General features: G+C 53.3%; 5 protein-coding genes across 5 annotated transcripts; 3 read left to right on the top strand and 2 right to left on the bottom strand.

The window, feature by feature from the left end:
* The first annotated feature begins 2071 nt into the window (after nt 1-2071).
* SCS7 (fatty acid alpha-hydroxylase) lies at nt 2072-4956 on the top strand. Its single transcript, XM_076639749.1, has 12 exons — nt 2072-2255; nt 2338-2391; nt 2521-2627; nt 2739-2784; nt 2938-2960; nt 3094-3273; nt 3419-3763; nt 3858-4012; nt 4130-4152; nt 4249-4332; nt 4434-4463; nt 4550-4956. The coding sequence occupies exons 1-12, from the start codon at nt 2153-2155 to the stop codon at nt 4567-4569; spliced, it is 1170 nt and encodes a 389-aa protein (XP_076498349.1). The 5' UTR covers nt 2072-2152; the 3' UTR covers nt 4570-4956.
* A 98-nt stretch (nt 4957-5054) lies between these two features.
* On the top strand, nt 5055-5647 carry BDY24DRAFT_286175 (uncharacterized protein). Its single transcript, XM_076637001.1, has one exon. It carries the CDS (start codon nt 5293-5295, stop codon nt 5593-5595), a length of 303 nt encoding a protein of 100 aa, XP_076498350.1. The 5' UTR covers nt 5055-5292; the 3' UTR covers nt 5596-5647.
* Nucleotides 5265-7242, bottom strand: BDY24DRAFT_384009 (tetraspanin). The gene is made up of 5 exons (XM_076639750.1): nt 6754-7242; nt 6346-6584; nt 5999-6171; nt 5855-5921; nt 5265-5763 (listed from the first exon to the last, which is right to left on the bottom strand). The coding sequence occupies exons 1-5, from the start codon at nt 6893-6895 to the stop codon at nt 5701-5703; spliced, it is 684 nt and encodes a 227-aa protein (XP_076498351.1). The 5' UTR covers nt 6896-7242; the 3' UTR covers nt 5265-5700.
* Nucleotides 7243-7482: 240 nt separating this feature from the next.
* Nucleotides 7483-11570, top strand: BDY24DRAFT_384011 (S-adenosyl-L-methionine-dependent methyltransferase). The gene is made up of 19 exons (XM_076639751.1): nt 7483-7517; nt 7592-7741; nt 7859-7953; nt 8061-8165; nt 8238-8343; nt 8427-8498; nt 8581-8790; nt 8871-8956; nt 9033-9113; nt 9192-9322; nt 9423-9636; nt 9721-9837; nt 9919-9993; nt 10092-10355; nt 10460-10565; nt 10666-10881; nt 10982-11079; nt 11157-11234; nt 11315-11570. Exons 1-19 carry the CDS (start codon nt 7503-7505, stop codon nt 11499-11501), a joined length of 2406 nt encoding a protein of 801 aa, XP_076498352.1. The 5' UTR covers nt 7483-7502; the 3' UTR covers nt 11502-11570.
* MSH2 (mismatch repair ATPase MSH2) lies at nt 11531-16725 on the bottom strand. Its single transcript, XM_076639752.1, has 24 exons — nt 16600-16725; nt 16462-16511; nt 16366-16401; nt 16089-16280; nt 15685-15741; nt 15530-15598; nt 15328-15456; nt 15129-15258; nt 14992-15066; nt 14625-14918; nt 14493-14554; nt 14317-14424; nt 14156-14248; nt 13828-14088; nt 13565-13736; nt 13436-13499; nt 13201-13358; nt 13066-13130; nt 12824-12991; nt 12632-12723; nt 12333-12508; nt 12171-12238; nt 12042-12081; nt 11531-11949 (listed from the first exon to the last, which is right to left on the bottom strand). The coding sequence occupies exons 1-24, from the start codon at nt 16658-16660 to the stop codon at nt 11696-11698; spliced, it is 2874 nt and encodes a 957-aa protein (XP_076498353.1). The 5' UTR covers nt 16661-16725; the 3' UTR covers nt 11531-11695.
* Nucleotides 16726-17186: the final 461 nt, after the last annotated feature.

The following is a 17186-nucleotide window of genomic DNA, read 5'->3' on the forward strand; positions in this document are numbered from 1 at the left end:
AGGCCATCATCTTATGAGGAGAAGACGGGCTGGAGTGACAGCTCGGCGAAGACGTCGAAGGGCGACACCACCTTTGTTCGTTCAATCCGACATCTGTGTGAGTGCAGGACTGTCCGGAGCTTTGCTGATGAATGAAAAGAGCAGAGGAAAGAGCCTTTTCGATGTCGCCCTGCTCCAAGAGCTGGAAGAGGGAGAACAACGCGTCGAAACAAAATCGGCGACCTCGATTCAACGCGATTTCTCTCCGACGAAGCTCAGGGAGCTGGATGGATGGAATTCAAAGAGGGACGAAGAGAAGAAGAAGAAGAAATTGAGGTAGCTGTAGTCCTAGGCCCGATGGGTTGAGGGAGTAAGACCGACGCGTCGAAACGCAGACAGAACAGTGCATCAGACGCGTGGCAACCACCAGCTTCGATCCAACGGGTAAAGTGGCCGAAGAGAACACGAAGAGTAATGTGAAATCAAACATCAAAGGAAAGAAAGGAGAAAGGAGAAAAGGAAGGACGAGCAGCAGCGTCCCGTCGCCAACCGCCTTCTTCCCTCGAGGGACGCCTGGGCAGAAGAACTGCTGAAGTTCTAAGGAGATGATACCTTGCACCTCAGGATCATTTTTTCCAGGTGAGTCATAGAGAGCCAAACAAGAAGACGTGGGAACCTAACGGAAAGAAGCAAGACGCAAAAACGATAACCACAAAATGATCGGGCAACCAAGCCACCAGCAGGCCTAAGATCCCCCAGCTTCTTCCCGAGCACTCTTCATACTCTCAGTGAGACTTTCACTCGAGAAAGACGAGCATTTGCAGAAGAAAAACTGGTAGCAGTAAGCAGAACAGCTCACAGGCGCGATCGTCGTCGTTTCTTCGTCGACTCCTGATTGCCGTCCTGGACAGCTCCAGAGTTGAGTTGCTTCTTCTTAAGTCGTAGCAAAGATAGTGAAACTCGAGGTGAAACCGAAAGCGAGACCAGGAAACGGAAGGAGGTATGTCAAAGAAGACGAAAAGTCCCGTCGAGTCGCGTCGCCGAGTCGTCGTGCTTCATCATCGCATTTCTCAACCTATAGACCGTCGAGTCTCGTTCGTCTCCATTTCCTGTACGCAAGCCCCTCCCGGTGACTGCTTCCTTCCAAAAGAGAAGAACCAGTCACCCCTGAGCACCAACACAGAAAAAGAGGAAACAGAACATCCAGAGCAAGAATTGGACTCGTCCGTTTCCACTCGGTCTCTGCGTCGTCCCTCCCACGCTCGAGTCTTTTCGCACGTCCTGAGGGGAGATGGAAGGCTCGACACATGGAGAAAGATGAAGGAGAGGGAGAGGGAGCAGACTGAAACGAAGGAAGGCTAAGCAAGAGAAGAGAAGAGAGGGAAAGAGGAAGAGGAAGAGGAAAAGAGCTCACGCTCGTCTTGACCTCTCGCAGACCACTCATCCCTTCGAGCCATCCACCGTTCTCTCCTCAGCGAAGGGAAGGGTTGAATGGTGCGAAGGCGAGGAGGTCTTTGAGAGGGAAAGCAAGAGAGGGAGAAGGGAAAGGAGGAAGAGCGGCCGACGTGTTCCACCACATCGCCCGTTTCTACGGAAGCCACGATAGAGAGTCTCGTTGTTGAACGAGGTGAAACTCACTACCAATCCACTATCATTCGCAGCCCAGCCGCTTCCCCTCTATAGACAAGAGAGGGAGGAACAAAGAGATGGCGAGGACGTGGAGTCGGGGAGAGTCGACGTCGTCGGTTCAAAGCGGAGGTGGAAAAGACGAGAGAAGCTGGAAAAAGAGCGAGCAGAGAGAGAAGCTCTTGCTGTTGGAAGGTGTGGGAGAGAAAGAGAGATGGAAAGAAGAACGGCAAAATCTGCGTCGTGGTGGTTTGAAGGGAAAACGCGTGTCAGCCAAAGTAACCTTTTTCTGGAGCGTCTTCCTTGTTTCTCGCGTGCATTTTTGACTCCGTTTTTTTACGAGGTGATTCAGAGGATGTCCAGGTATTACCGAGGAGTCCTCCGGTAGGCTCGAGAAAGAATATTTTCCTTAAGCCGGTCATTCAAAGAAGGAAACTTCAAGGCCGAGGTCTCGTCTCGCCTGATCCCACCAACACCCACCTTCCTCCTCCTCCTCTCCTCCCCTTCCCCCCCCTCTCTTTCTCCCCCGTTCTTCTCTGATTCGATCATGTCTCTTCCTACGAAGGCAGCTCTTCGACCTTCCAAGTCTCAGCACAAGATTTTCGCTATCACGGATGTAGGGAAGCACGACAAGCTGGATGACATGTGGAGTACGTCCTCCTCCTCCTCCTGCTCTTCTCTTCCTTCGTTTCTTCTTTCGATGCTGACTTTGTTGCTCTCTTCTTCTACTAGTGAGTCACAACGGTCTCGTCTACGATGTCACCAAGTTTATCAACGATCATCCTGGTGAGTTTCTTGTGGCAGCTTCGATCCTTTTGCTGTCTTTCGTCCGAGCTCAAACCTCCTCCTTCGCTTGCTGACTCTTTCCCTCTCTCCCCCCCCCCTCGTCCGATCGAATCGCGTTCTCTCTTCCAGGAGGAGATGATGTTTTGATGCCCTTTGCTGGCAAGGACATCACCCTGGCCATGTCGGACGAAGATTCTCACGTTCACTCGAAGAGTGCTTACCAAATGATGAGCGAGGTCAGCCCGCTTCTCCTCCTTCCTTCTCTCCCTCTCTTCGTCTCACCCTTTTTTCCATTGGCTCAAATCACTGATCCTCTTCCCTCTCGCCCCCCCTCTCTCTCTCTATAGTTCGTCGTTGGTCGAGTCGTGATTGCCGATAAGATCGTGGACGACGGTGAGTTCCTTCGGTCCTTCGAGAGCGAGCTCAACTTCCTCCACCTTCCTTCGAGGCGAGGGAGAAAGCTCGACGAGCGAAAGCAACAACAATCGTTCGCTCCCTCATATCTCAACCTAGCTGACCTTGTCTCCCTCTTCCTCGCACGATCAGACTGGGAGGCTACTGAGGATTTCGTACGTTTCTCATTCGCTCTCCTTGTTTCTTCTGGACACTTCGCGTCTTTCCCTTCCTTCCTCCTCCCTCCCTCGACGCGGTCTGACCTTTGCTCCTTCTTCGCTTTTTCCCTCTTCTCTCTCGCCTAAACAGCATCCCGATGATACCGACGTGATGGCCGACTTCGAGAGGTGCGAGTTCATCGATCTCTCCCAACCCATGCTGCCTCAAATCCTTTGGGGGAACTTCTCGAAGGAGTTCTACCTCGAGCAGGTTCACCAGCCTCGTCACGTCACCTACTCAGCTCGGATGTTCCCTTATCCTTTCCTAGAGGTGAGTCTACTGCTTTCTTTCGTCCTTCCTCTCGATCTTCGTTTCCTCGTCATCCCAGCTTCGGTCTTTTGGGCTTCGTCGTCCGTCGCCCCCAACCGAACGCTAAATCCATCCTCCTCCCCTTCTCGTCTTCCCCTCCCATCAGGTCTTCACCCTCACCCAGTGGTACATCGTCCCTATAATCTGGGTCCCTATCTGGGTCACTCTCTTCATCACCTCCACCCTTCAATTCTCGCCACAAACCGTCAACATGACCGCGACCACTCTCCTCTCCACCGTCCTCTCTGGAAAGGCCGGCTCGATCCCCTTCCCTACCTCGCAAGCTCTCGCCAACACCGGAATGTGCTGGGCTATCGGATGCTTCCTCTGGACCCTCCTCGAGTACGGATTCCACAGGTTCCTCTTCCACGTCGATTACTACCTCCCAGACAACAACGTCGCTCTCTTGATTCACTTCACCGCGCACGGAGTTCACCATTTCCTGCCGATGGTGAGTCGCTGCTTCTTTCTTTTTCTTCGTCGATCAACTGCTCATCGAACTCGAAGCTCACTCTTCGTCTCGCTTTGCTTCTCGTTTCGTTCAGGACGGACTTCGACTCGTCATGCCTCCCGTGCTCTTCTTCATCCTTCAACTCCCCTTCACCAACCTCGCCCACGCCATCCTTCCTCACTCGGCAGCGAACGGAGTCATCTCTGGAGCCTTCACCTTCTACGTCTTCTACGATTGCATGCACTACGCGTGAGTCTTCTCGTTCTTTCTCGTCGTTGTTTCCTCTTCGGTTCGATTTCGACGCGTCGAATCGAACGAGAGCTGATTTTTTTCCTCCTTCGTTTTATCACCTTCTCTCCCATACAGTATGCATCACACTAAGCTTCCTGGTGAGCCTACATTAGTCTTCTGAGCTCGATTGAGCCTTCGAGATCTCGAACTCGACATGCTGACTCTTCATCCTTCCCCCTCTCCTCTCTTCTCAGCTTACCTCACGAAGATGAAGCAGTACCATCTTGCTCACCACTACAAGAACTTCGAGCTTGGTTTCGGTGTTACGAGTAAAATCTGTGAGTCTTCCTCTGCCGTTTTCGCTGGCTTCTGCGACGAAACTTTCCCGTTCGACGCGTCGAGCTGACTTTTCCTTCCTCCCTGCCTTCTCTTCTTCCAGGGGACGTCGTCTTCGGAACTGCTCTTGACAGTACGTCCTTCTTCTTCTTCTATATCTCTTCCCTTTTCACCCTCCAACCTCTCACTAACCTCCTCCTTTGTTCCTCACCCCCTCAGTGTCCAACACCAAAAAGTAAAACCCCAACGTCGTCGTCTCGTCCTCCTCGCTCCTCGCCTCCTTTCCCCTACGATATCCTCTTTTTGCTTGTCCATGTTTTGCATCCCTGTAACCTTCTTACACACCTACGCTACCATTTATCTTCCACAGAACCCCCGTTACCTACATGCTTTTGCTCTTTTCTCTCACGCAACCCAACCTAATTTCCTCAGCCCCTTCTCAACCCTACTTTACCTTCCTTCAAAACAACAAACCTTCGCTTCTCGCTCACTACACAGACTAGACTTCGCCTAATAGACTCGCTCTCGTTCGCTGTTTCATCTCTTTCCCTGACTTCGTTTCTCGGTTCGGCTCGACGCTTGATGCGTTTTTGCTTGGATGCAAACTATGATACGCTTTTTTTCTCATTAGAAATGTTCGGCTGATGGGACGGTGTGAGAAGGAAGCAAGGGAGAGAGGGAGGGAGGGTTGTCAAGGCGGTGAAAAAACGAAGGAGCAGTGATGGAGAAGGGGAGCGAGGGAGGTTGGTCAGGTACGGCACCGACGCTTCGTAGGTCTCTTCATTCCTTCAGAAGCACATCTGACCAAGAAATGACCTTATTCTCTTCCTCATCGATGACTCCGAGTGGTCAGTCTAGCTCTCCCGACGAAAAGACGAGCCAAGCTGGAAGACGTGGATCGAGCTGAACTTTGCCTTTTCTTCTCTTCCTCCCAGGGCCTCCGGTCTTCAAGCTCGATTCGGATGGCTTTTCAACCAATCCATGCTCGGATGAAAAAAGCGAGAGATCGACCGAGGGGAGAGATCAAAAACCAACATGAGCAAGAACGCGTCGAGCACGACGAAAAACGACCTGATCGAATGAAGAACGCAAGCCAAAGAAAGAGAAAGAGAGACAGAGAAAACGAACTAAGAAAAGAAGGTGGAAGTAACGAGCGGGACTTTAAAAGAGAGAGTATAGAGACCGTCGAAAGGTGGATGAGGGCAGGACTCGGAAGCGCGCAAACGAACGAAGAGAAGGAAACCCGAATCGTGAAAGAGAGGTAGACTTGATGATGGTAGAAGTTTGAGGGAGAGACTAGTGGGCAGAGATTGATGGGGAGGGCAGGGGTTGGCAGTGATCGGGTGGTTGGGTGGGACGCGACGGGAAGACTAGACGAATCCTGATCCACCTCGTTTGGCGTCGATCTTCCTGAAGCGGACGAGGAGGTTCCTCTATAGCGTAAGAAGGGAGTATAAGTCAGTCTACTGAGAAAACAGGGGACTGAAGAGTCGAAGGAAAGGGGAGAGCGACGAGAGAACGAACCTCGTTGATCAAACACGTCGTGGCGAGACCGTACAAGATCAGGATCACGACGTAGCCGTACATGGACCTACCATCGCAGAGCCAGATTTTGAATCAGTACGGAAGTGAGCGAAGAAACGACGAGAAGGAGCAAGAAGAACTCACGAGAAGGTCTGTTCGAGGGTCGGGTCCGTGAACTGAACGATGCTCGCAACGCAACCCGTTTGGTTGGCAGCGAAGACGGCGTCGTTGCAGAAGGGAGTGATGGTAGCTGTGGTCAGATCGTGAGGAATGAAGAGGCCTGCGGCTGTTCCGTTCCAGTAGCCGCAGCACGAGAACTTCGATATGAGAAGAGGGAGGGGAGGAGGAGGTGGAGAGGAGAGGGAAGCGAGACGCGGAGTCAGTTCAAGCGCGACGAAGAGCTTTCCACCTTCCTCCTCTGCTCCCGTTTCAACCAGCTGGAAGAATGGACCCAACACAACTTCTCCTTGAAGAAGGAGAGACCGGCTCACCATGTTCTCAATCCCAACCCTCTCCGGATCCGTGAACCCCGACCAACTGACTGCAAATTCGTCTCTCTGGCAGAGAGAGTAGAACCAGACGATAGATCCAACGACGGTCGCTGCGATGATGTCTCCTACGACTGCCCAGTTGAGGAAGATGAGAAGCGAGTTGTTGTTGGGCGACTGGAGGATGGAAGGGACGGCAAAGAAGGAGGTGAGGACGAGGAGGATTCCGAGAGCGAGACCGGCTGCGAGAAGGGGAAGGAGAGGAGAAAGGTCAGTTTTTTCTTGAATCCAGCGCAAGGAGATAGTATAGTACAGTCTAAAAGTATCTAAAGAGCGTAGAGAGTGGAGGGAAGGATATAACGACGGGGAGAGCAACGGACCTCGGGCGAAGGGGGAAACGGTCGAGCTCACCATTTAGTTCCATCGTAGAGATGACCATGTTGAGCAAAGTATCCTGCTTTCTCCATACGAAGGAGAAGGCGATAGTGAGTGCTCCTGCTGCCAGGAGGCATACGTTGAGAAGGGACCAGATGATGGTGAGTTTCTTGATCATGGCGAAGGAGAGGAGTTTATTTCGGTGAGGGGGAAAAGGCCGGCTTTTCTGAGAGGTAGAGGGTCGTAGAGAGGCGGGATTACGGGTAGGAGGGAAGAAGAGAACGACCAGCGTCGAAGGGGAAAGAACCGAGTACTAGGGAAAGAGGGCTGGGATGGTGGTTGGGCGGAGGGAAGAGGAGGAGCAGGGGAAGGGAGGGTCGTTTGAGGTCACGATAGGGGTCGAGTGGATTCGAAGTGCCTCGACGACGGGAGTTCAAGAAAAGATCAGCAAACAGGGTATGGAGGTCGTCGAGAGGAAAGCCTCGGAGAAAAGGAAGTTCTCTTTAGAGAGAAATGCAGTTGAGGAGAAGGGGAGGAAAGGTCGGTGAAAGGTCCAGCTCGTCGTCGTCGAGCTCGACGCGTTGGGATTTGTCCTGGAAAGAACATTTTCTCACGAGATTCATATCGGAGTGAAAAAAAAGTCCCTTTCGGCTCTTCGCACTCTTCCTCTTCAGTTTTTCTCACTGTCAAAGTCAAACCCGCAGTCGACAAACTTCGAAGGAGAGCGACCTCGACTTGCTCTCGAAGTTGACCTCAAACTCCTTCCTTCAACAAAACAGACAGACATGGGAAAGTTCAGAGTGAGTGACCCATTCTCTTCATCTCTCTTAGAGAGTCTCTCGCTGACCCACTCTTTGTCCTCACTCTCCTACAGAAAGGAAAGAGCAAAGCCAACAGCACCAAACGAGCTGGAGCTGGAGAGGACGAGTCCAAAGCCGGACCTGGTCGAGTGGATCCTACAGGAATTCGAGGGTCTTGGGAGGACATCCAGACCGAAAACCCCATCTTCGAGAAGTACTACAAGGTGAGTTTGATTCTGAAAGTGGGAGACGGAGCTTTTGAGAGAGCTCAAGAAGGGAAGCTCGTTTTGAGCCGAAGCTCACCCTCCTTCCTTCCTCCTCTTCGACTCGATCCCATGTAGGCCCAGAAGATCATCTCCGAGGAAGACTGGCCCATCTTCATGGCCAAGCTCAAGGTCGCTTTGCCCACTACTTTCAGGTTCACTGGGTCTAGATCGAAAGTCTCCTCCTTTCTCCTTCTTTTGAGCTCGAGCTCAACTTTCTCCCTTCCTCCCTTCCTCCGTCCGTGGACTAATATTCGGCCCCTTTGTTTCGTTTCTACAGCACTGCTCAAGACCTGAACGACCATCTTGTCTCCCACTATGTCCCTGATCTCAACGAGGTTTCTCTCGAGGGTGTCAAACAGCCTCCTCCTTCTCAGCTGCCTTGGTTCGTTCAACCCCCCGTCGACCTTTTCTTCCGCCCAACGAAGCTGACTCTCCTTTGAATCGCCGCTCACAGGTACCCCAACGGTTTCGGATGGCAGATCAACGTTGGAAAGCACGTCATCAGGAAGAGTCCCGAGTACAAGAAGCTCCAGCAGTTCTTGGTTTACGAGACTGAGGTCGTGAGTCTCTTCTTCTCTCGCCCTGCGCGTCTACAGCGACACTAGAGCTATGCTGACACCCTCGCCACAATGTCTACAAACAGGGTAACTTGTCTCGACAAGAGGCCGTGTCCATGATCCCTCCTCTTCTCCTCGAAGTCGAGCCTCATCACCTCGTTCGTTCCTTCCCATTTCCCTCTTTCCTCCCTTCTCCTCCTACTCACCTACGGATTTTCTCGACTCCTCGTCTCATACCAGGTCCTCGACATGTGTGCCGCTCCCGGATCCAAGACCGCTCAACTCCTCGAAGCTCTTCACGCTTCCTCTTCCTCCGCGACCAACGCCACTCCTCCCTCCGGCCTCGTCGTCGCCAACGACTCAGATCTCAAGCGAAGTCAGCTTCTCGTTCACCAGAGCTCTAGGCTGCCTAGCGCGAACGTCATTGTTACCAACTTGGATGCTTCGAGAGTGAGTTGAAACGTGGTGCAGGAGAAAGGGCGACGTTCGGACGAACTCTGACGCGTCTTCGTTTCGATCGTGTCTTGCAGTTCCCCAAGATCTCGCTCGGACCTAACGGCGAGCAGAAGTACGGTCAGAAGAGCTTGCAGTTCGATCGAATCCTGTGTGATGTCCCGTATGTTCTTTCTTCTCTCTCCTCGTCTTCGTTCTCGATCATCCCAAACTCACCGCTCCTTCTCTTCTTCGCTCAGCTGCTCCGGAGATGGAACCATGAGAAAGAACGCTCAGATCTGGAACAAGTGGATGGTCGGAGATGCCAACGGACTTCACTCGTGAGCCCATCTCCCTCTGTCTCTGCGTCGATTAGGGAAAGACGCGCTCTGACAACCACACGCGTTCCTCTTCGACAGCCTTCAACTCCGAATCCTCCTTCGAGGTATGGACCTCCTCAAGCCCGGAGGACGACTCGTCTACTCTACTTGCTCTTTCAACCCTACCGAGAACGAATCCGTCGTGGCTGCTGCTTTGAGGAAGAACAAGGGTCGGTCGCACTTCCCTACCCGACTCTCTTCCGTTCTCTCCGTCTTTTCATTCCACTGACGTCGTACTCTTCGCCTTTCTTCGATCTTCGCCCCACTTAGCCTTCAAAATCGTCGATGCCTCCGCCTCCCTTCCCAACCTCGTCCGAGCCAAGGGCCTGACCACCTGGAAAGCCGCCGTCGGGAAGGACTGCTTGCTCTACGATACCTACGAGGAGTTCTGTGCCGCCGAGGAAACGACCGAGGAGATTAAGGAGAGGAACCACGAGACTATGTGGCCTAAGGGAGACGAGGTTGAGCTTGGGTTGGAGAAGTGGTGAGTCGTCGTGTCGCCGTTTCGAAATTGCGTTCGTTCGTACTCAAAGAAGCTGATCCACAGTTATCCTCGTTCTTTCGATAGCCTCCGGCTATACCCTCACCTTCAGGATACTGGAGGGTTCTTCGTGACTGTTTTGGAGAAGGCTTTGGAGGAGGTGAAGGGAGACGAGAAGGATCAGGTCGTCGTACCCGAGCCTGCGTGAGTTCCCTCTCTCTTTCTACATATTCTCGTTCTCTCGCAACTCCTCTCTGACGCCTTTGATCTCCTTTATCACACTAGAGCCACCGCCGTCGTCGACTCCATTGCCAGCACCGAGCCTGGATCCACCGGAGCTCCTTCTGGGGAGCCCATCGAGTTCGTTCTTCCCTCTTTCTCCCTCCCTCGTCTCCAACTTCCCTTCCCGTCCTTTCAGTCTAACCCATCTATCTATGTTCATTTCTTTTCCTCTTCAGATCCACCACCACCGCCACCACTTCCCTCGCCGGCTCGAAACGAGTCGCCTCTCCCTCCCTCGACGCGTCTCCCTCCGCCGGCCAGTCCGCTCCCAAGAAGGCTCGCTCAGACGTCGCCACCGGTGCTGCCCCCGTTCCTACTCCCAAGGTCATCATCGGAGCCAACATGAACGAGATCAAACCCAACGGGAAGCCCGATGGAAGCTTCAAGGAGAAGCCATACGTGTTTATGGACGCTGAGGGAGGTGAACTGAATACTGCCATGTGAGTAGCTCTATCGAGTTGTGAAGAGGGCTGCTGGGTCATGAGGAGGATGAAAGGTGAAGTGGAGAGCTGACTGCTTCCTTCCTCCTTCTCCGCGTTGCCAGTGAGCACTTCGGTCTTAAGTCGACCTTCTCACCTGGAAACCTCTACGTTAGGAACGAAACCGGAGAGGCTCTGAGGTCTGTATACTACACCAGTGATCTGATCAAGGTGAGCTCGCAGCCAACTTCTTTTCTCCTCCTTTTTCTCGCTGTTCTTCGTTTCTTTCGCTGACCTCTGCCTTTTCCTTTTTCGTCGTCTTCGTCTCCAGACCATTATCAAATCCAACGAATACACTCGGCTCCGACTCGTTTCCGCCGGAGTCAAGCTCTTCGCTCACCAGGACTCGCCAGGAGACGAGGTCAAGTGCAAATGGCGAGCTTGCGCCGAAGGACTTGAGATCCTCCTTCCTTTCCTCGGAGAGGGAAAGACCCTCAAGGCCGGTCTGAATGACCTGAAGATCCTGATGGAGAGTCACTACCCTATGGTGAGCCTCTCGAGTTCTCTTTGGCGGGAGGAAAGGAGGTCGCGTCGAGCTTTCGAGTCGAATCGAACTGACTCCTTCCTTGTCCCGTTTGTTCTCGCAGATTGATCGATTCGAGGACCCGACCAAGTCTCTCTTGACCTCCATTCCCATCGGGAGCTACATCGTCGAGATCCAAGCTGGAGAATACGAGGATGCTGTGTTCGTGCTTCGTTCCATTCCTCGGCTCTCTCTTGCGCTTCTTGCCTTCGCTGACCTCTTCCCACTCCTACTTTCAGCCTCAAGCAAAACCTCATCGTTCCAGTCTGGCGAGCAAAGAGCTCTATGTCTCTCATGATCGCAAAAGCTGAGAAGAGGTTCGTCCATCTCTCTCTTTCTCTCCCTTCTCGTCGTCGTCGCGTCGAACTGACTTCCGTCGCTTCGTTCCGTTGCTCAGTGCTCTTTCGAGTCGAGTGTGGGGTCGCAACATCGTCACTGAGCCTCCTAAGGTTCAGCACGGAGTGAGCTTCTCTGCTGCTGCGAAGGCTAAGGCTTTGGCTGAGGAGGAGGAGGACGCTGCCAACAAGACGGTCGACGTTGAGGGTGAGGCTGAGGCCGAGGGAGAGGAGGTCGTTGCTGCTTGATCTAGTCTAGAGGGAACGAGGTATCACTGTTCTTTTCTGAAGGGTCATGTCATGATCTGTTGTACAAAAGAGTTGAGACGTGAAGTTTGTGCAAAGGTGGGCGAGAGAAAGATCGTTGAAGCGAGAGATAAACAGAGTCGAGGGACAAAAACGAGGCGAAGCGGCAAAGCGAAGTAGAGAAAAGAAGAGAAAGCTTACAACCCGGTGAGCAGCTCCTTGGTGTATGGGTTCTCCTCTATTCTCTCCTTGAACTCGGCAGCAACCTCCCTCAGCACCTTCATCTCCTCGTCCTTCGAAGCCTTCATCACCTCGTCGCCGTCCCCTCCCTCGGCGGCTGAAGAGGGAAGTCGAGCGGCCCAGGTGGCTAGGAACTCGTCGACCAATTTAGTTCCAGCCTCCGTATCCTCTCGAGAGTGCTTGTTGAAGCCGGAAGAGGTAGTTGCGTCCTCTGAAGAAGAGGAAGATGGAGAGGGGAGGAGACGGAAGTCAGCGTTCGAGACCTCTGGGATCTGGGTGGCAAGAAACGGGACCGAGACTGACCTCCGAAGTCCTCGAGCTCATCGGCTTTTCGTTTGGCGAGCTGAAGGAAGGAACCGAGATTGAAGACGCGGCGTCAGTTTCGGAAGTCGTCAATCGATGGAACGCGGCGAAGGCAGGGAAAGAACAAACCTTGACGACGCTCTCCGGGAAGTTTGCCAGCTCAGCGACGCAGATACCGTAACTCTGTCCGCTCACTCCTGTGGGAAAACGAGGGAGAAGGAGAGAAAGGTAAGCGTTCGCCAGCCAAAGCTCGAGCTTGTCGAGGCGAAACAAAGGAAACAAGAGACGAACCAGGCTCGACCTTGTACAGCAGGGTGATGTCTCGATCCTGAGTTCCGGTTCCACGAGGAGTGACGAGAGCCTTGACTTGGAGGTTTCGAACGTTGTCGTTTTGTTGGGAGAGGGTCGTGAGTTCGTGGAAATGGGTTGCGAAGAGAGTGAAGGCTCGGATCTCCTTGACGATGTATCTGCGGCGAAGGTGGAGGTGTGAAGAGGAAGAGAGGTGTGTCAGTGAACGGTCGTCGGAGGAGAAAAGGAGGGGAATAGATTGAGTCAAAGGGAAAGAAGAGGAAAGGCGACTCGAAACTCACTCGCTGATTGCCCAAGCGAGTCCGAAACCATCGTAGGTTGACGTTCCTCGACCTAGCTCGTCGATGATGATCAGAGAGTCTTTCGTCGCCGACTGATGCCGCAAAGAAAAGCAGAAAAGAGTCAGCACACTCGTCGTCGACGCGTCGTCCGTTGGTTCACCTCAAACGACGAAAGTAGAGACCCGATCTCACCCTCAAGATCGTAGCAGTCTCCAGCATCTCAGCCATGAACGTCGACACTCCTTTCAGCTGACTGTCTCCAGCACCGACTCGAGCGAGGATGCAGTCGAAGATGGGGAGTTGAGCTTCCGTCGCTGGGACGAAGCATCCGACCTGAGCCATGAGAGCGATGACCCCGATCTGTAGAGACAGAGAAAGACGCATCAGTAGTGCAAAAATACGATCTTAAACGAGAGAGAAGGGATAGTACGAACCTGTCGGATGTAGGTCGATTTTCCTCCCATGTTGGGTCCGGTGATGATCTGGAACTCTCCCTTGTCTGCTCGACGAACGAAGGGACAACAAATCAGAACGAGGACGCTGGTGAGAACGAAGGAAAGAAAGTGTACCTCTGCAAAGCTCGACGTCGTTGGCGATGAAGGTGATGTCGTCCTGGACTTCGAGGCAAGGGTGACGCGACTCCTTGAGGATGAGATCTCCTCCTCCTTTGGCGAAGACTTTGGGCTTGACGTAGGGAGTGGGAGCGTTGACGGAGATGTCGGCGAAGCTGATGAAACGAGAAAGAGAAGCGTCAGGTCGGCGAGAAGGAGAGTGCAGAGCGAGAGGAGGGGAGAAAGGACGGACCTGATGATCACATCGAGTTTGGCGATCACGGTATCGAGAGTCTCGAGAACGGGGATGTAGGAAGCTGCAAAAAAGCAAGGAGAATGAGCCCGAGTTTGAAATGGGTCCAAGCGGAGAACGGAGACTGACCAGCGATCTCGACAACCTCCTTGACCAAATTCGACTGAGTGTTCTCGTACTTCTTCTGGAACTCGGCATAGTTCGACGAATGCTCCTTCAACGTCGGGGTAGTGAAGTACGTTCCAGCCTTCTGAGTTCCAAGCTCATGGAAACCCTTCTTCCCTCGAATCGTCGACGCTTCCTGCAAGATAGAAATCGAAAAACGCGTCAGAACTCGTCCCTCCACGTCTCATCCTCCCACTTCGAAGCCATAACAGGGACGAGATCCTTACAGCCTTCGTAACCCTCAAACAGTACCCGTAAACTTGCTGGTTCTCCAAATGAAGCTTCTTCTCGGTATCCAACTCGAGCACTCGACCGACTCGTTGATGCTCGTCGTCCAGTCCATCTCGAGCCTCGATGAGCTGCTCCTTGATGTTTTGAAGGTTCTCGTCAAAGTCGGGCTTGATGACGTAGTTGTGGGAGGACATCTCGTCGAGATCAATGGTCTGTTCGACGAGTTCTTGGAGGCCGACGAGGGCTTCCGAGTACTCCTGCGAAAGGACGAAGGGAGAAGTCAGTCGTCGAGTCAATGAGACGAGGGAAAGAGACGAAACGAACCTTGAGCTCGGTGAGGAAGACTTCTTCGATGGTAGCTTGGTACTCGGGGTTCGATAGCTCGGTTGCCTCGAGTTGAGCGATGAGACCGGGTAGCTGCAGAAGGGGAAGAGAGGTCAGTTCGGGCGAACGAGAACAACTCGACGAAACGGTCGACGACTCACTCGCAGAACGGCCTGATAGATCTTAACGACATCCTCGAGAGAAGCCAGTCGTTTTTGAAGTCGTTTGCTGATTCTCGAGAGATCGGGGATCTGTTTGAGGAAGTCGGTCTGTCGAAAGAGAGAAAGGGGTGAGTTCGAGCGAGGTCAGAGAAAAGTGGTTTGAGGGATTGACTGACCTGCAGCGTCCTTCTCGTATCCGAGTCCTCCACGAACACTTCGACGAGGTTCTGTCGTTTCTCTGACAACAGCGAAGAAAAGATAGAGGGTGAGCGTCGTTCTTCGTCCGTTTGAAGCTCGCTGCAACTCACCAATCTCGTGCAGGTTGATCAACGGCTGCTTCAACCAGATACCGAGCAACCTCTGTCCCTGAGGCGTCTTGCATCGGTTGAGAAGTCCCAGGAGACTGCTGTTCTTCCCTCCGAGATCGTTGGGATTGGGAAGAAGGTTGAGGGCGGAGAGAGCGGACGCGTCGAGTTTCATGTGTTGTGAGAGGTCGTGGGTTCGAAGAGAGAAGACGGCGTGGTTGGTAGGATCGGTGAGGAGTGCGAGGTTGGAGATGATGGCCGAGAGGGAGCAAAGAGCGATGGGGAGGCCGAGTTCGGCTGGTCGAGAAAAGAGGACAGACAGGTCAGGTTCGAGAGACGAGGGGAGGAGGAAGAGAGAGGATGGACGAACGAAGAGACTGGACCGTGTATTTGGAAGTGAGGAGTCGGTTGAGATCTTGCTCGATGTTCTTAGAGTTGAAGTAGGCTGAGAAGAGAAGGCGGGGGTCAGTCCATAGCGTCGTGAAAGGAAGAGAGGCTCCGACTCACAGCTCTTGATCTCGGTCAGGATCACACCACATCGTTCGAGCATCGTCCTGATCTTGGCGAGATCGTAGTCCGTATGTTTCTCGTCCGACTGAATGACGCACTCCTTGACGCTGAGTTGGATGATGAGACTCTGCGAGAGGCAAAGAGACGAGGTGAGTTGTGTGAAGGGAAAGGAGAGGAGACGAGGAACGCGACGAACCTCCGTGTTCGAGAACAGATCGTTATCGGCGAACTCAGCGACACCTAGAGACCTCGAAGTCTGATCTGCGAAGGCGGCTCCGACTGTTCGACTTCCGTCCTTGGTGGCGACCTTGAGGGACATGACGATCTGGAGGAACGACGACGAGGTGAGCTTCGATGCGGCCTCCCTCTCTTCAACGAAGAAAGAAAACCAAACGAACTGGTGAGGAGAGAAGATCGTGACTGGTGAAGAGCAGATCCTCCAGAGCCGAGATGTTTCCAGGAGAAGCCTATGACACAAACAGCCAAGGTCAGCAGGAAAAGGATAGTAGGAGGAGGAGTTGGACCTCGAGCTCAAGGGAAGGAGGATGCTGACCTGACGACTCAACGACCAGCCCTGTCCGTTCTTGCTGTTTCCCTCCTGAGAGTAGATCTGTACAGACAAGAAAATGCGTTGAAGCGTCAGCATTGCAGCATCGAGAAGGAGGAAGCAGCTCGGGAGAGGTGGGAAGGAAGGGGATCCTCGATGAGCTCAAGCTCCTCCTCTCTTTCCCTCCCTCCTTTCATGATCTTCAACCAGGCAGAGAACGCTCTCTCTTGGGGGATACGCTCAAAGCGAGCCCCTCTCCATATCCAAGCTCTCGGCTCTTCCCTCCAAGCTCCCAGCCTCCCCCCCAAGCTCGAGCAACTTGAAGCGCGTTGAGCTCTCCACCTCCCTTCCTTCCCATCCACCTCTCTCCCTTCCCCATCTCCTTCGAACCCCAGAACTGTTCCACTCACTTCAATTCTCATCTGTCTCGCCGTCAAAGCCTCCCTCAAGAATCCCTTTGCTGCGTTCATGTTGAGGGTGATAGAGGGCAACCCAGAAGGCCACGCCTTCGTCTTGCCTCCCAAGAACTTGATCGCGTTCGTAGTGTTGTAGACGATAGTAGCGACTAAGACAGCGTCGGCACCATGGAGAGAGTAGTAGGCCTGGTTTTAAAAGGGGGGTGGAGAAGGGTGAGCTGAGGAGAGTAGAGCGAGGTGGAAGGAGGGAGGAGGGAGGGAGGGGACGAACGGGTCGTTCAAAGAGTCGGATCGTTCCTTCTGGCACCTACAGGGCAAGAAAGTGAGCTCAATGAGAACAGAGGAGAGGTAGGGTATGCCTGCTTACTTTAGGCAGTCGACTGAAGAAGGAGCAGAACCCTACTTCGGCGGCGTTGTCTGCAAAGGAAAAGGGAAGGAGGGAGGAAGGAAAGATGAGCTTCGACGATTCCTTCCCTTCTCTTCCCTTCTAGGGTGCCAGTCTCACCCATGTCGAGTTGAGGCTTCTCTCCCCCGGGATTCTTGCCATACTGGATGTTGAATGCCATCGTGAACCGAGAGAAGAGAAAGGGAAGGGGGGAAGAAGGGAGGGAGGGAAGGGAGGCGAGGTGGAAGTTGGAGGGAGAAGGACGCGACGTGATCGATGAAGCGAGCGGCCGTTTTCGTTTGATTTTCCTCGTGAGGGGAGCTCCAGAAGAGCTTTTCTTCTGCTGGAAGGGCTGCTTACGAGCTGGCAGCTCCGGAATGTGTTCAACGAAACTTAAAGATCTCGCTTGCTGACTTCCCTTCGCCCTTCACGACGCGTCGTCTTCGTGTTTGCGGTCTGTTTCGTTTCTACCTGGGAACTTCGAGGATCCTGGTTGAATTGATGATGTGCTTACTGCCGAGGTTCCCGACGATCTTGGACTAGGAGTGGGAATCGGAGCCGTCGACTCCCTTCGTCTCCAGTCCCTCGAAGCCAAACTCGACCAAATCCTCCTCGCTTTACGAAGCCACCCAGCAACCTTCCCTCTGATCATCGTCGGCAACGGATCCCACATTGAAGAGGAGAGCCTTCTCGGGAGTCACAGGGTT

This window comes from Mrakia frigida (genome assembly GCF_051309035.1).
Source record: "Mrakia frigida strain ATCC 22029 unplaced genomic scaffold BDY24scaffold_9, whole genome shotgun sequence".
Taxonomy (NCBI): Eukaryota; Fungi; Basidiomycota; class Tremellomycetes; order Cystofilobasidiales; family Mrakiaceae; genus Mrakia; species Mrakia frigida.

Coding starts and splice junctions, on each gene's coding strand:
- SCS7 (XM_076639749.1), top strand. CDS start 2,153: ATGTCTCTTCCTACGAAGGCAGCTCTTCGACCTTCCAAGTCTCAGCAC. Junction 2,785..2,937: donor CGATAAGATCGTGGACGACG/GTGAGTTCCTTC, acceptor TCGCACGATCAG/ACTGGGAGGCTACTGAGGAT. Junction 3,764..3,857: donor TTCACCATTTCCTGCCGATG/GTGAGTCGCTGC, acceptor CGTTTCGTTCAG/GACGGACTTCGACTCGTCAT.
- BDY24DRAFT_286175 (XM_076637001.1), top strand. CDS start 5,293: ATGGCTTTTCAACCAATCCATGCTCGGATGAAAAAAGCGAGAGATCGA.
- BDY24DRAFT_384009 (XM_076639750.1), bottom strand. CDS start 6,895: ATGATCAAGAAACTCACCATCATCTGGTCCCTTCTCAACGTATGCCTC. Junction 6,172..6,345: donor GGGTTGGGATTGAGAACATG/GTGAGCCGGTCT, acceptor CTCATATCGAAG/TTCTCGTGCTGCGGCTACTG. Junction 5,922..5,998: donor ACCCTCGAACAGACCTTCTC/GTGAGTTCTTCT, acceptor CTGCGATGGTAG/GTCCATGTACGGCTACGTCG.
- BDY24DRAFT_384011 (XM_076639751.1), top strand. Junction 10,566..10,665: donor ACACCAGTGATCTGATCAAG/GTGAGCTCGCAG, acceptor CTTCGTCTCCAG/ACCATTATCAAATCCAACGA. Junction 11,235..11,314: donor ATCGCAAAAGCTGAGAAGAG/GTTCGTCCATCT, acceptor TCCGTTGCTCAG/TGCTCTTTCGAGTCGAGTGT.
- MSH2 (XM_076639752.1), bottom strand. CDS start 16,660: ATGGCATTCAACATCCAGTATGGCAAGAATCCCGGGGGAGAGAAGCCT. Junction 16,512..16,599: donor GAAGCCTCAACTCGACATGG/GTGAGACTGGCA, acceptor TTTCCTTTGCAG/ACAACGCCGCCGAAGTAGGG. Junction 16,281..16,365: donor TCCGACTCTTTGAACGACCC/GTTCGTCCCCTC, acceptor TTTTAAAACCAG/GCCTACTACTCTCTCCATGG.